Genomic DNA, 13,896 nt, shown 5'->3' on the forward strand with positions numbered 1-13,896 from the left:
GGGCTCCTCTATATTGGAGAGACAGGCTGCCTACTTGCGGAACTTTTCAGAGAACACCTCTGGGACACCCGGACCAACCAACCCAACCACCCCGTGATCAACACTTCAACTCCCCCTCCCACTCCACCAAGGACATGCAGGTCCTTGGACTCCTCCATCGCCAGATCATAGTAACACGACAGTTGGAGGAAGAGCACCTCATCTTCCGCCTAGGAACCCTCCAACCACAAGGGATGAACTCGGATTTCTCCAGTTTCCTCATTTCCCCTCCCCCCACCTTGTCTCAGTCAAATCCCTCGAACTCAGCACCGCCTTCCTAACCTGCAATCTTCTTCCTGACCTCTCCGCCCCCACCCCCATTCCGGCCTATCACCCTCACCTTGACCTCCCTCCACCTATCGCATTTCCAACGCCCCTCCCCCCTACCTTTTATCTTAGCCTGCTGGACACACTTTCCTCATTCCTGAAAAAGGGCTCATGCCTGAAATGTCGATTCTCCTGCTCCTTAGAAGCTGCCTGACCTGCTGCGCTTTTCCAGCAACACATTTTCAGCTCTGATCTCCAGCATCTGCAGTCCTCACTTTCCCCTCTAGATTAGAGTGGTAGTTGAAAAGCACAGCTGGTCAGGCAGCATCCCAGGAGCAGGAAAACCAGTTCCTGATGAAGGGCATGTGCCCAAAAGATCGTTTTTTCCTGCTCCTGGGATGCTGCCTGACCTGCTGTGCTTTTCCAGCAACACACTAATCCAGTGAACGGGTCCAATCACCCTTTTTCAGAAGCACAGATCGTCAAAGCAGAGGCACATCTATGACTCTATCTCTCTCCACAGATGCTACCAGACCAGCGGAGTTGTTCCAGTGCTTATTGTCTTTTCTCCCGACCTCCAGCGTCCTCAGTATTTTGCTTCCAGATTAGATTTGCAGACAGGACACAATTTGTACATTGTACGTGTGTGTGTGTTTAGGGTCAGTCCCACTTGCCCAGTGTACAGTATGTGGTTTACATGGTTTGTGACTTAATGTATGCTGTTATCACTGTGTAATACCTGTATGTGCTCAAGGGCTGTGTAGCATCTGCATGTCTGTGTGTGCTTGAGGGTGTGTCTGTTCGGGAGTGTGCAATATTTGTGTGTTCGGTGACTGTAATGTCTGAGTGTGTATTCCATTGAGATGCAGCACTTCTGTCTGACTCTCCCGCGGAGTGGGTGTAGTCTCTGGTTTGAAGGTGTGCTCAATTTATCTGTATTCTTGCTCCAGTAACCAGGTGGTGCTGCGCAGTGAAAGAGGGCGGGCAAAATCCCATCGTCACCAGGAAGTCGTTCGGATTTATCCCCTGAGTGAATCTGTGATCCCACCCTCTCCCCGCCCAGCGCTTCGCCCTCGTCTCTCGAGTGCTTCCTCTCTGTTCGGCTCCCCCTCAGGTTAAAGGGACGCTGTGAGAGGACAGACGGATCGGGGCTCTCTCTCTCTCTCTATGGCAGGACACGAATGGGATTGGTTTCAGCGAGAGGAGCTGATCGGTCACATCAGCGACATCCGAGTGCAGAACCTCCAGGGTAAGAGCCTGATGGAACTGGGAGCCAGGCGGAAAGTTTGCCAAAAAAAAACTTTGTCTGTAAATGAAACTATTCTTAGTGAGCTGGAGTAGCAGCTGCTCCCACCGCGAGTTATTCAACATCCTTACTGGATAGGGATAGTTTGAACATAATCCTTCTCATTTTACTTCAAGCAAGCCGCTTTCCAAATTAATATTACTGGTGAATTAAGATTCACTAAATATTTCCAAATAGCCTGTGGGAGTCGTTACACATCGTGGGCTAACTTCAGGAATTTTTCGGATGGGGTCAAATTCCATTCCAGCCGTAGCTTTATATTGTTCACTTCTTAACAGTTTTTGATGTCTGTATGTTTGTGTCACTGTGATTGTTGCTCCGTCTGTCTCTGTGATGTGACTAGACCACTGTTGCAAAGACTAACCCCTAATTTGAATCTATCAACAGGACTGGATTGAAAACGTGCCATTCTGTCATTTGACTGAATCATCCCAAAAGTTTAAAACACTCCAGATCCAACCTAAGGACACAAGAACAAATATTATCTAAAAATACATCTGTTACCTACACCCAAAACAGTGATTGGAATTGATGACCTTTCCCTGTGTTTAATCTTGTGCCCTTTTGCAGACCAGCTGGGTTGGTTCTTGCAGGAATTATCTTCCCTGCTACATCATATACTCAAACTGCTCTCAGTCTCTGTACCACACACACTCCTCCCTGACCACCACCACCCCTCTGCCTAGTCATGTGCTGCCCTTCTATTCATACACACTCTGTTGCTTCCCCCTTATTCTTGTTTTCTGTCCCCTTCCCTTGCCTGCCCTCTCTGACCCTGCCCTGTCACCAGCTTGCCCTCTCTCTCTCTCTCCCATCTTCACCTGTGACTTTTTTTTCCCATCTGATTACCTTTTCTCACTGTGTGTGTGTCTTTCTCGCTGGCTCTTCCTCTCTTGTCTGTTCCTCACCCTAGGTAAAAACAATGACTGCAGATGCTGAAAATCAAATACTGGATTAGTGGTGCTGGAAGAGCACAGCAGTTCAGGCAGCATCCAACGAGCAGCGAAATGAAGGGCTTTTGCCCGAAACGTTGATTTCGCTGCTCGTTGGATGCTGCCTGAACTGCTGTGTTCCTCCGTCAAATAAATTTCTCTGTCTCATTTATTGATACTGATATGGTCAATGTTTCTCACAACTTCCCTGTCTTGTTTTTCTAAACTTTGAATATTCCATTATGCACACCCTTCCTCCTCCTGTGTTGAAATCAGGATTCGTTGCAGCGCTGGCTGGGGGATGGTAGTATAGTAGTTATATTAGTGGTTCCGTATGCTTGAACTAATGATCTGAAGACATGAATTCAAATCCTACCACGGCTGTTGGGTAGATTAAATTCAGTTAATTGAGTAAATCTGGAATGAAAACAGTTATTAGTGATGGTAACCATGAAACTACCATGTAAAAACAATCCATCTGGTTTCATTTAGGGAAAGAAATCTATTGTCCTTGCGTGGTCTGTATGTGACTCTACCAATGTGATTGCTGTTTAATAACTTTCCAAAGCAGTCTGCCAAACCACTCCGTTGTCAAGATTCACTACCACTACTTCTCAAGGGCAGTTTGTGATGCGCAAGAAATGTTGGCTTTGTCAGTGGTATCTACATCCCACAAATTAGAAAATACACATCGGCTTGTCTATAAATTAATTTACCCACCACTTCAAAACCTTATTTTCCTTTGATGTCTTTTGCCCAGTCTAAGCTGGAGGATGTGCATTTCTGATTTCCATCTCCTTCCCTGCTTACAAACCTTGTCAGTGCCTTATATTTTGAACCATGGTACTATAGATAAGGCTACAATGGAGCGATGGAATATGAGACTCTAACAGACAAGAGTTTCATTTTTAAAAAGTTAAGGTATATAGAGAGAGGGAAAGAGATGCTAAAAGTGCCTGTCTATCTATGACAGCAGCTTTCAAGTCAGGCGCAAGTTTGAATTTTAAATAAATAGTTGTTGAGAAAGATGTAAACATTTGAAATAAATTGTAAACTCAGCTCCTTAGAGAATGGTCATTTCATTTCAGGTCAAAATAAATCATTCAAGATGAGGAATGACTAAGGATGGAATAAAAATAGGAAAAGGAGTTTGTAACGCTTTTAAAAGCCTGTTTGAAGAGTGAAATTCCTTCCTGGTGATGTGTTCTGAAAAAAAGTTAGAATTGTAACAAGTGTACAGCACAGAAAAAAGATCTCTTGGCCCATTGTGTCAGTGCCAGCTGAAAAATGATCCTCGCAGCTTAACCCCACTTTCCAACGTTTAGACCATTACCCCACAGATAATGAGACTTGGTAGAAACGTAGGAAGTTCATGGTTGGTGAAATAACTCCCGGTATCTGGGAGGTCCTGGAAGGCTGGAGGGTAGCAAATATTGTGCCATTATTCGAGAAGGGCTGCAAAGGAAAGCCTGGGAACTATAGACCAGTCAGCCTAACATCTGTGGTGGGTAAGTTACTTGAGAAGATTCTGAGGGATAAGATTTACATGCATTTGGAAAGACCGAATTTAATTAAGAGTAGTCAACATGACTTTGTGAGTGGGAGATCATGCCTCACAAATTTGTTAGAGTTCTTTTAAGGTGACCAGGAAGGTTGACAAGGGCACAGCAGTAGACATAGTTTATATGGATTAGGCAAAAGTGAGGACTGCAGATGCTGGAGATTAGAGTTGAGAGTGTGGTGCTGGAAAAGCACAGCAAGTCAGGCAGCATCGGAGGAGCAGGAGAAAGCCCTTCATCAGGAATTGTAGTCTATGTGGATTTCGGTAAGATTCCACGTGGTAGGCTGCTCTGGAAGCTTAGATTGCATGAAATCCAAATTTATGCTAGCAAATTGGTTACACAGTTGGCATGGTGGTAGGAAGCAAAGGGTAACAGTGAAAGGACGCTTGTCGGACTTGAGGCCTGTGACTACTGGAGTGTCTCAGGGGTTGGTGCTGGACTCATTACTGTTTGTTATCTGTATCAATTATCTGGATGAGAATGTACAAGCCATGACTAGTAAGTTTGCTGATGACACTAAAATAGGTGGTATCATGGACAGTGAGGAAGGTTATCAGAAATTGCAGCAGAACTTTGGTCAGCTGGGGAAGTGGGCCAAGAAATGGCAAATGGAGTTTATTCTAGATAAGTGTGAGGTCTGGCAGTTTGGAGAGTCAAGGTAAGAGTTTCATGGTGAATGGCAGGGCCTTGAGGAGTGTAGTGGAACAGAGGGATCTAGGCGTTCAGGTTAACTGTACTCTGAAAGTGGAGTCACAGGTAGACAGGGCAGTAAAGAAGGCTTTTGGCACACTGGCCTTCATCAGACAGGGCATTCAGTATAGAAGTTGGGAAGTTATGTTGCAGTTATATAGAACATTGGTGACCTCACCATTGGAGTATTGTGTTCAGCTTTGATCTTCTTGCTATGGGAAGGATGTTATTAAACTGGGAAGAAAGCAGAATAAATTTACAAGGATGTTGACTGGATTCAATGATCTGAGTTATAGGGAGAGGTTGGACAAGCTACGACTTTTCTCTTTTAGAGCATAGGAAACTCGGGGTGGGGGTGGGGGGGGGAAATCCTTTATAGAGATGTATAAGATGATGAGAGAGTCATGGATAGGGTGAGTGCACTCAGTCTTTTTCCCTGGACTGGGGAATCGAGGATTAGAGGGCATCAGTTTAAGGTTAGACAGAATAGAATATGAGGGAACCTGAATGGCAACTTATTACACAGAGGGTGGTACGTATGTGGAATGAGCTGCCAGTGGAAGTGCTTGAGCTGTGTACATTACAACATTTAAAAGGTATTTGGACAAATAGACGGATAGGAAAGGATTAGAAGGATATCTGCCAAATGCAGAGAAATGGGGTTAGACTGGACAGAAATTTTGGTCAGCGTGGACCAGTTTGGGCCAAAGAGTCTGTCTCTGTGCTATAGGATTCTATCAGGGAGGCAAAGGTGAGGACTGCAGATGCTGGAAACCAGAGTTTAGATTAGAGTGGTGCTGGAAAAGCACAGCAGGTCAGGGAGCATCCGAGAAGCAGGATTTTCCTGCTCCGTGGATGCTGTCTGACCTGCTGTGCTTTTCCAGCACCACACTCATGTAACAACTGTCAGATTCTATCACTCTATCCTGTCATCACATCACCTTTTATTTACACATGGAGAGTCCTTGACACTGATCTAGCTCCCTCAGAGCCAGCTCTCAGAACAACAGTATATCTGACACTGCTGTTTATTTTTCTTTTGTTTTTTTTTCTTTCCCCCCACACTACCGCCTAACAGCAGTAGACACTCCTGTTTATGTCTGTCAGCGAGGGCTCCCTGATTGGGGCTGTTAATCTGTCCAATCAGGGAACTTATATTCTATGATGTCCACCTGGCTGACCTCACTACAATCACTGTATCACTCTCCCCTGAGTCTGAGGACATGGGCCAGTTCTTTTCTTTTGTAGCTCCTCCTGAGGCAGTTTAGCACTGGGTCAGGTTCCTGCCTCTGATATGGGCGATGTGTAATTCACGGTTGCTCTCCTCTTGTGCCTGAAGCATCTCGGAAGAAAGTCATTTGCTTCTTTAGGCAGCAAAGGCATTTAGGTGGCAGTATCTGCCATGTCCATCTCAGATTTTGAGGTATCTTCAATGCTTAAGGCAGCACAGTGGCTCAGTGGTTAGTACTTCTGTCACACAACACCAGGGACCCAGCATCCTTGGGTGACTGTCTGTGTAGAGTTTGCACGTTCTTCCTGTGTGGACTTCCTCTGGGTGATCCGGTTTCTTCCCACAGTTCAAAAATGAGCAGGTTAGGTGGATTGGCCATGTTAAATTGCCTATAGTGTCCAGGGAAGTACAGGTTAGGTGGATTAGCCATGGGAAATGCAGGGTTACATGAATAGGATAGGAGGGTGAGTCTAGGTGGGATGCTCTTCGGAGATTGGGTGTAGACTTGTTGGGCCGAATGATCTGCTCCCACACTGTAGGGATTTTATAAAAGGGAGAACCCATGGGTTCTGGAACATTCAGAAAGGCTGTCAAGGACCTCTGCACATTTTGCTCCCACACCGTTTGCGAGTTTGCAACTTTTGTAATCCAAGTGTTTGTTCAGACCATTGCACCTCCCCGAACTTTCACACTGGACCAACTTTGCATCAACCATGCCTCTTACCCATGTAGGGCCAATCCCATGGTTCCTACACCAACTGTCATCCCCTGAAGTAACTTGTCTCTCTCACTTAGAGGAATCCTGTGTCTGGCATTAGCATCCCAGATGCAACTTCATTTCTCCCCCACCCATCGACCTCCCCCCCCCCCACCCCCGCACCTGCCCATGTTTGACAAATTAATTTTGTGTGGCCAACACATAACTGAATCCCAGGTTTACCTGACCATTCCCAAAAAATGTGGGCAAGCTGCTGGCAGTGAGTTTTGTCCTTGTCGGTGCTCTGAGCACTGCCCCACCAACATGGCTATGACTGCATCCAGTCCTGATCACTTGACATAACATCATGCCAACATCTTCATTTTGGAAATCTCTGGATAATTCTGGTGGAGTTCAGCCAGTATCAGGCAGTGACCTTTGCTTGGGTCAATCACTCTTGCTCCGCACAATCATATTCTTTCCTCTGTTGTGATTTGGTCTGTTCAGGTTCAAAAATCTGGTTGTGATGACCCCGTCGTTTTTGGATGTTCCTCTCCATTGGACCACCTATGAGCTAATACGACCCTGATGCTGTATTGGGAGGCGTCGCCTGTCAATACCAGATCTCACTTGGGATTATAGTATGCCAACATCTTAGAGGATGATAGCTCTTTCTTCACTTCCCTGAAAGCTATAGCTTGGCTACATGACCACTTCAAAGGCAAACCCTTTTTTAGGAGTTGATGCAAAGATGCCAGGATGGAGGCCAGATTATGTATGAACTTTCCAAAATAATTCACCAGTCCATGGAAAGCCCTAAGCTCCAGTGTAGATGTGGGAGCCGGGGCAGCTTTGATCACTGTCACTTTAACTTCCAATAGGTGTAACCCTGTCGTCTTAACTCTGTGGTCTAGCTTGGTCACTTGGGATGTCTGAAACACATTTTTCCCTCATGAGGCATACACACGCTTGGAAGAAAGATCTACGGACTATAACCAAGTTCTCTAAGTGTATATTATTGATCTTCCCTATTGGTAGCACATAATCTGGATAAATGGTGATCTGATGTAGACCTTGTAAAATGTTCTCCATTGTCTAGTGAAAAATTGTATTGGCTGACTATACCCTAAATGACAATCTCATACAATGGTACAAACCCTTCTGGGTATTAATGGTAGTGTACTCTGGGAATCCTCATCTAACCGCAGTTGCAAGTACACATGGCTTATATCCAGCTCCCTGAAGGACAGCCCCCTGCAATATAAAGCCTCTATGAGAGGGATTGGATATTTATCTAGCTGCGAAAAGTGGTTTACCATTTGTTTAAAATCCCCATAAAGATACACTGACCTATAGAGCTTCACAATCAGTATGATGGGTGCAGCCCATTCAGTAATTGGACTGGTTTGATGGTTCTTTAACTTCCCAGCCTTCTGATTTCTGCCTCTATTTTTGCTCCAGATGAATGGCCATTGGGCAGGCCTTGCACAATCATAGAATTGCTTTTGGGATCAATATGCCTTGGCTCTGCTGATGGTCCCTAGACCTTCCTGAAAAACCTCCACTTAGGACTTCACTCAGGCAGTAATTTTCTAATCAAAATTGAGCCAATCAAGGTGAATCTTTCTCAACCAATTTTGCCCCATCAAGCTTAGGCCCAAGCCTTTTACTACGATCAGTGGTAAATAAACCAGGTACCGGAACCGATGTTGTACCCATAACCTGTAAAATTTCCCCAGGATAGGTTCTCATTTTAGCTGAGATCTTGTGCAAACTTAAGGGTTGGAGTCCAGAGCAAATTTTGTTTAAGACCAGTTCTATGATCACTGAAACTGGCCACACCAGTATTGATTTCCACTAAAACCAGGTGACCATTTAACCAAAAGTTTATTTTGATTTGTTCTGATTTGGATGTTGCTAAGCATTTTAACTGTTCCCAATGTAGATGTGCACTGTCCTGGATATTGGCCTGAGTTCTCTTGCTCGGTTTAGGTCGGGTGAGACTCTTTTGCTGTCTTGAGTTCACATAGCACCAGCAACTCCAATGGCTTATCAGCCCAGGTTATGAAGAAACTTCTAACCATTTGGCCGAGGCTTGGCTTTGTTTTGGGGTTTTGCTGTGGGCAGCCTCAGAGTCCCTCTGTTTACGATATGTCCTGAGTGAGGCTGTGCGATTGCCTTCACTGAAGTGGTGCTCCCAAGCTCACTCGGAGTGGCGTGAGTGTCCACATTCATCGGACTCATATGCCCTACTTGCTGCTTTTTTTTCAATGATAAAGCCAGTTGTAGCGCCTATTTGAGGTCCAGTTGGGCTTCAGCTAGTAGGCGTTTTGCATGGTTACATCATCAATCCCACATACCAACAGTCTCTCAGCATCTCGTTAAAAGTTGTTCCAAAGTCCTATGCCCCTGTCCACCTGCCGGTCAAAAACCCTGAAATGACTCCCCTCATAATCTGAGGTCCACCTGGCTGACCTTGTTACAATCACAATAAAGAATAGAGTGAGGATAAGAACAGAGTTGTGAAAACTCCAGAGGTAATGGGGAAAGAAGTTAAATGGTGAACAGAGACATGGCAGTTTAGAAATAAACTAGATGGCTATGTACAGAGGGAGGGCAGGCTGGTGTTAACTTATTTAGAAATGCAGTGAGCCTGGTTCTGCCAAATGTTTTAGAGATCTACAAAATAAATAGCTCAAGTGGAGAATTTTGCAAGGCCTTGTTGACATTCAATTCAATCACAAATATTACATCATTGTTTTTCTGTTCCCAGTGTGCTTTGGCAGCATAGAGGAAGTGATACCTCCCTGAATGGTGATGGATTTACTGAGTAAGCTCTGGAGGTTCCTCTATGCATTGGGAGACTTGGCACTGGTTCCTATGGGACAAGTTACAAATTGCCCATTTTTACCTTTTAAGTGTGAGCCAGTGAGGAAGTGTTAACTCTCATGTTTACATTTCTGTGTTTAAAAAGGTCAGAATTTCAAGCAGGCATGTTAGCTAGAAGGGACTTCCCAGAGGCAGGTCCGACTTAATGGCTGATCGTCTTGGATTCCAAAGCATATTGTGTACAGTATTCATTGCACTCACCTGCTTTCTGTTATAGGAACAAAATAAGACCATTCAGCTCCTCCAGTTTGAAATGCCTCCTTTGAAGTTCCAGGCTGGAAATGTCTCCACTGGTGTTATGTTTATGAATTGCCTCTGTCGCTCATTCTTTCTCGGATACACATAACATAGAGTGAATCAATATTGATTATCACTTTCCTCACTTCTTCCTCTCTCTCTCCTGTATAAACACAGAGGGTGTGGTGAAATAATTTGTTGCTCAGTTGGTTTGGATGATCTCTAATAGACATAACTTTGAGAGTATGGTCATTTGGAGTACTGTGTTCGTGCTGTTTTTTTAAAAAAAACCTTTTTAGCTATCATGCTTTCTAATTATTGGACCATGACTTTTAAGGTGTGGTATGACAGTTAAAGTACATATCCACAAATTTCAAAAATGTGATGCAGGTTTTTATGTTGACCAGGCAGAGTGACAGGGCACCCAGCACAACTTCAGGGTGAAAGAATTACCATCAACCCTCCTCTAATTCTTCTACTGATTGCTTTAAGTCTATGGTGCCTGGCTATTGACCTATCTACTAAGAGGAAATAAGGGGCCCCTCATAATCTTGTACGCATCAATTAAGTTTCCCACTTGCCTCCACGTTGTGAGAGAACAGCCGATTTGTTATTTTCTGATAGCCATGATCCTCCTTCCTGGCACCATTCTCGTAAACCTGCACTCTGCTCTTTCTAGTATGATCTCAAACCTGCTGTAATGCAGCGAACAGAACTCAATGCAATATTCTAGGTGTGGCTAAACTAGCATTTTATGCATTCTCACAGACCCTCCCTCTTATTATTCTTATATACTTTTAGCCAGCAAGAGAAAGCAGCAAGCTTACTTTCTTATTTAGCTGTCCTGCTACCTTCAAGGGTTTGTGGACTGCAAGGTTTCATTGTTCCTCCTATTTTTCTCCATATTCCTGACATCCTCTGTGCACTCCTTTTTGTTTTGTTAGTCTTTGCCATAACCTCATACCTGTCGGGATTCAATTCCATTTGCTACTTTTCTGCCAACCTGACTAATTCATTGATATTGTCCTGCAATTTACTTTTTTTTTCACTATCAGCCCCATGGTAAATATTTGTCTTGTCTGCAAACTTTTTGATAGGTTTTTCTTGCATTTACTTCTAAACTTTTCATTATACCAATGATTCCCAAACATTTTTCCATAAAGACCACATTTCAAGGCGTAATAATGAGAATTGAGGGCTGGAGAATGTGTAAGAGAAATCCTGTGAGAGTGTTTTAGACAGAGCAGGGTCAGAGCTGCACAGCAGCCACTTCTGCCATTTGGAGCTTTTAACCAAAGTAAATTTCCACTCGTGACCCCATTTGGGTTCTGGCCCCACTTTGGGAAGCTGTGGATTTTACCATGAAAAGGAAGGATCTCTTTGAAACCTCACAGGACATAGTCTTCCGATCACAAAACCTGTCAATCATTACACTTTTATTTCTGTCAGTAAGTCCATTTTGCATCCATTTTGACTTTTTCTTGAATCCTGTGAACTATGAATTTAGTATCAGTCTGCCATGAGAGACCTTATCCAAATCACAGTAAAATGCATAAAGACTGCTTCAAACATATTACCCTAAGCCACTTCCTCAAAATGTTCAGTCAAGTTAGTTAGTCGCAACCTTCCCTTAACAAATCCATGCAGCCTGAATTATTGACCTGTGCTTTTCAACATAAAATTATGCTAGTTCCTTGGACATTTTTCCCAATAATTTGCCCACCACAAGATTAAGATGACTGAGCTGTAATTACTTGATCTATTCTCTTCTCCCTTTTCACTCAATGGAACAACTTTAGCTGACCTCAAATCCTCTAAGACCATATCTGAAGTCAGAAAGAATTGGAAAATGATGGTCATAAAGAGCCACTGCTATTTTGTACCATACCATTTTGTCTGAATGTTTGTGGAATTGGCTTCAACTCGATGCTAAGAACAGAAGTAAGACAAAGTCAACCATAGCTGAAAAAGAAAAGGCTTTGAAAATGGGCAGAAACAGGAGTAAATCTGAGGATTGGGAAGTGTTTAGAATACAGTAAATGTGGTCCAAGGAAAGGAAGAATAGAATTTGGCAGTGGCACGATGGCTCAGTGGTTAGCACTGCTGCCCCACAGCGCCAGGGACCCGTGTTTGATTCCAGACCCAGCCAACTGCCTTGTGTGGTGTTTGTACATTTTCCCCGTGTCTGCCTGGGTTTCCTCCAGGTGTTCCAGTTTTCCCCTGCAGTCCAAAGATATGCAGATTAGGTGAATTGGCTGTGCTAAACTGCCTGTAGTTTTCAGGGATGTGTCAGTTAGGTGCATTAATCAGGGGAAATGTAGAGTAATAGGGTAGGAGAATGGATCTGGATAGGAAACTCTTCGGAGGGTCGGCATGGACTTGTTAGGCCGAAGGGCCTGTTTCCACGTTGTAGGGATTCTATAATTCTATAAAACAAATACAAGCTAGAGAAAAAGAAACTTTAAAAAAAACACAAGTGAACTGCAAAATCTTCTGCAAGTAAATGAAGAGGGAGCATTTGACTAACTTGAGTGAAGAACTATTTAAAAAGTCAGAAGAATTTATATGATTTGTTTGACCAACTTCATGAAATCTGGAGACTTTGGCTTAGCTAAAAATTCTGCAACTTTAATGCAGAAGATTCTAGATGCAGGGGAATTGCCCATTAGAATCTTTCTTTTCCTGGGCCATTCCTACATTTGGGATTTTGAATAGTCTTGCTGCACAACTCCAATCTGCGCTGCTCCAACCACCATTTTGGGCCATGATCAATAGAGATACCTTTACAGAATGCATCAAGTGGGGAGGACAAATAGAGGACACCTTTTGTTATGCAGGGAGAGATGCTCAGGGAGAGTTATGGGCACTTGTGACTGCTGTTGTAGATCATGGGGAGATGTGTGTCGTGGTTATGTAAGTGGACTTATAGTTCAGATACTCATGCTCTGGAAAATTTGAGTTCAAATCCCACCAAGAGATAATGGAATTTAAATTAATTTCATGTATTAAAGAAAAAAGTTAACACAAAGCTATTACAACAATTGAGAAATACCCATCTGGTTCATCAATGTCCTTTCCAAAAGGAGATTTTCCATCCCTACCTGGTCTGGCCCACAAATGACTGCAGACCCACTGTCATATGATTAACATTTAATTGTTTTGAAATGGCCACCAAGCCACTCAGATCCACAGCAATTAGGGATTTGTAACAAATACTGGTTTTGCTAGTGACGTCACATCACGTCAAATAGTAAATAAATAAATGCACCCTTTTTGAAGTTTAAGTCCTTGACACCATCTACATTGTGCAAGATTCTTCTCTCCTCCCCCTCCCCTCCCCCCCCCCCCCCCCACACCCCCAACCGATCTTTTGAAAATTGCGCCTTTTAATTGTTCGGAAATTGTTTTGATCAAAAATGTGTTGCCGTTTTAAACTTCTATCCCTCTTTTGATTCCAAGGGTTTGCCTTTCAATTAGAAGCTAGAAGTACGTAAACACCAAAGTGAACCAACGTAAACTGGAGCCAACTAGGGAAAAACCTGGGTTCTGGCATACAACAATGTAGGTCATGATTATACAGAAAGAGTGAGATGAATAAATGGCTCCTTTAAACCCTTCCCCCAACATGCAGTGCTTATAAAATAGAAGACTTGCGTTCATAACACATTTCGTAACATCTGAATGATCCAAAGCTTACTGGAGCCAGTACGTTTGAAATGGAGTCACTGTTGTAGGAAACATGGTTTGTTGTTTGTGTGATGTTGATTGAGGGATAAGTATTTTCAGGACAATAGGAGGAAGTCCTCTTCAGAATAATGCAACTTTTTTATACCACTTTTGAGAGGGCAGAGGTTTGCTGTGTGCTGTCATTTCTGACAGCACAGTGGTCCATTTGTACTCCCACGGGGAGTGGGGATGTCTAGATTTTGTAATCAAATGTTTGGAGTGGGTTTGAAACCACATACATTCAGATGAGAGTACAGAGGAACCTCGATCATCTGAATGGCATATTTGGGGAGTAATTTTTTCGAATAGTCAAATGCTGG

At 43.6% G+C, this 13,896-nt stretch overlaps 1 protein-coding gene across 1 annotated transcript in view; it reads left to right on the forward strand.

The window, feature by feature from the left end:
• Nucleotides 1-1,282: 1,282 nt before the first annotated feature.
• Nucleotides 1,283-13,896, forward strand: part of LOC140476063 (uncharacterized) — an 88,930-nt gene continuing 76,316 nt past the window's right edge. Inside the window, exon 1 of the mRNA XM_072568041.1 lies at nt 1,283-1,555. Coding sequence (XP_072424142.1) covers nt 1,474-1,555 — 82 coding nt within the window. The 5' untranslated portion in view covers nt 1,283-1,473. The remainder of the gene's footprint in view (nt 1,556-13,896) is intronic.

The sequence above is a fragment of the Chiloscyllium punctatum genome, chromosome 4, assembly GCF_047496795.1.
Source record: "Chiloscyllium punctatum isolate Juve2018m chromosome 4, sChiPun1.3, whole genome shotgun sequence".
Lineage (NCBI taxonomy): Eukaryota > Metazoa > Chordata > Chondrichthyes > Orectolobiformes > Hemiscylliidae > Chiloscyllium > Chiloscyllium punctatum.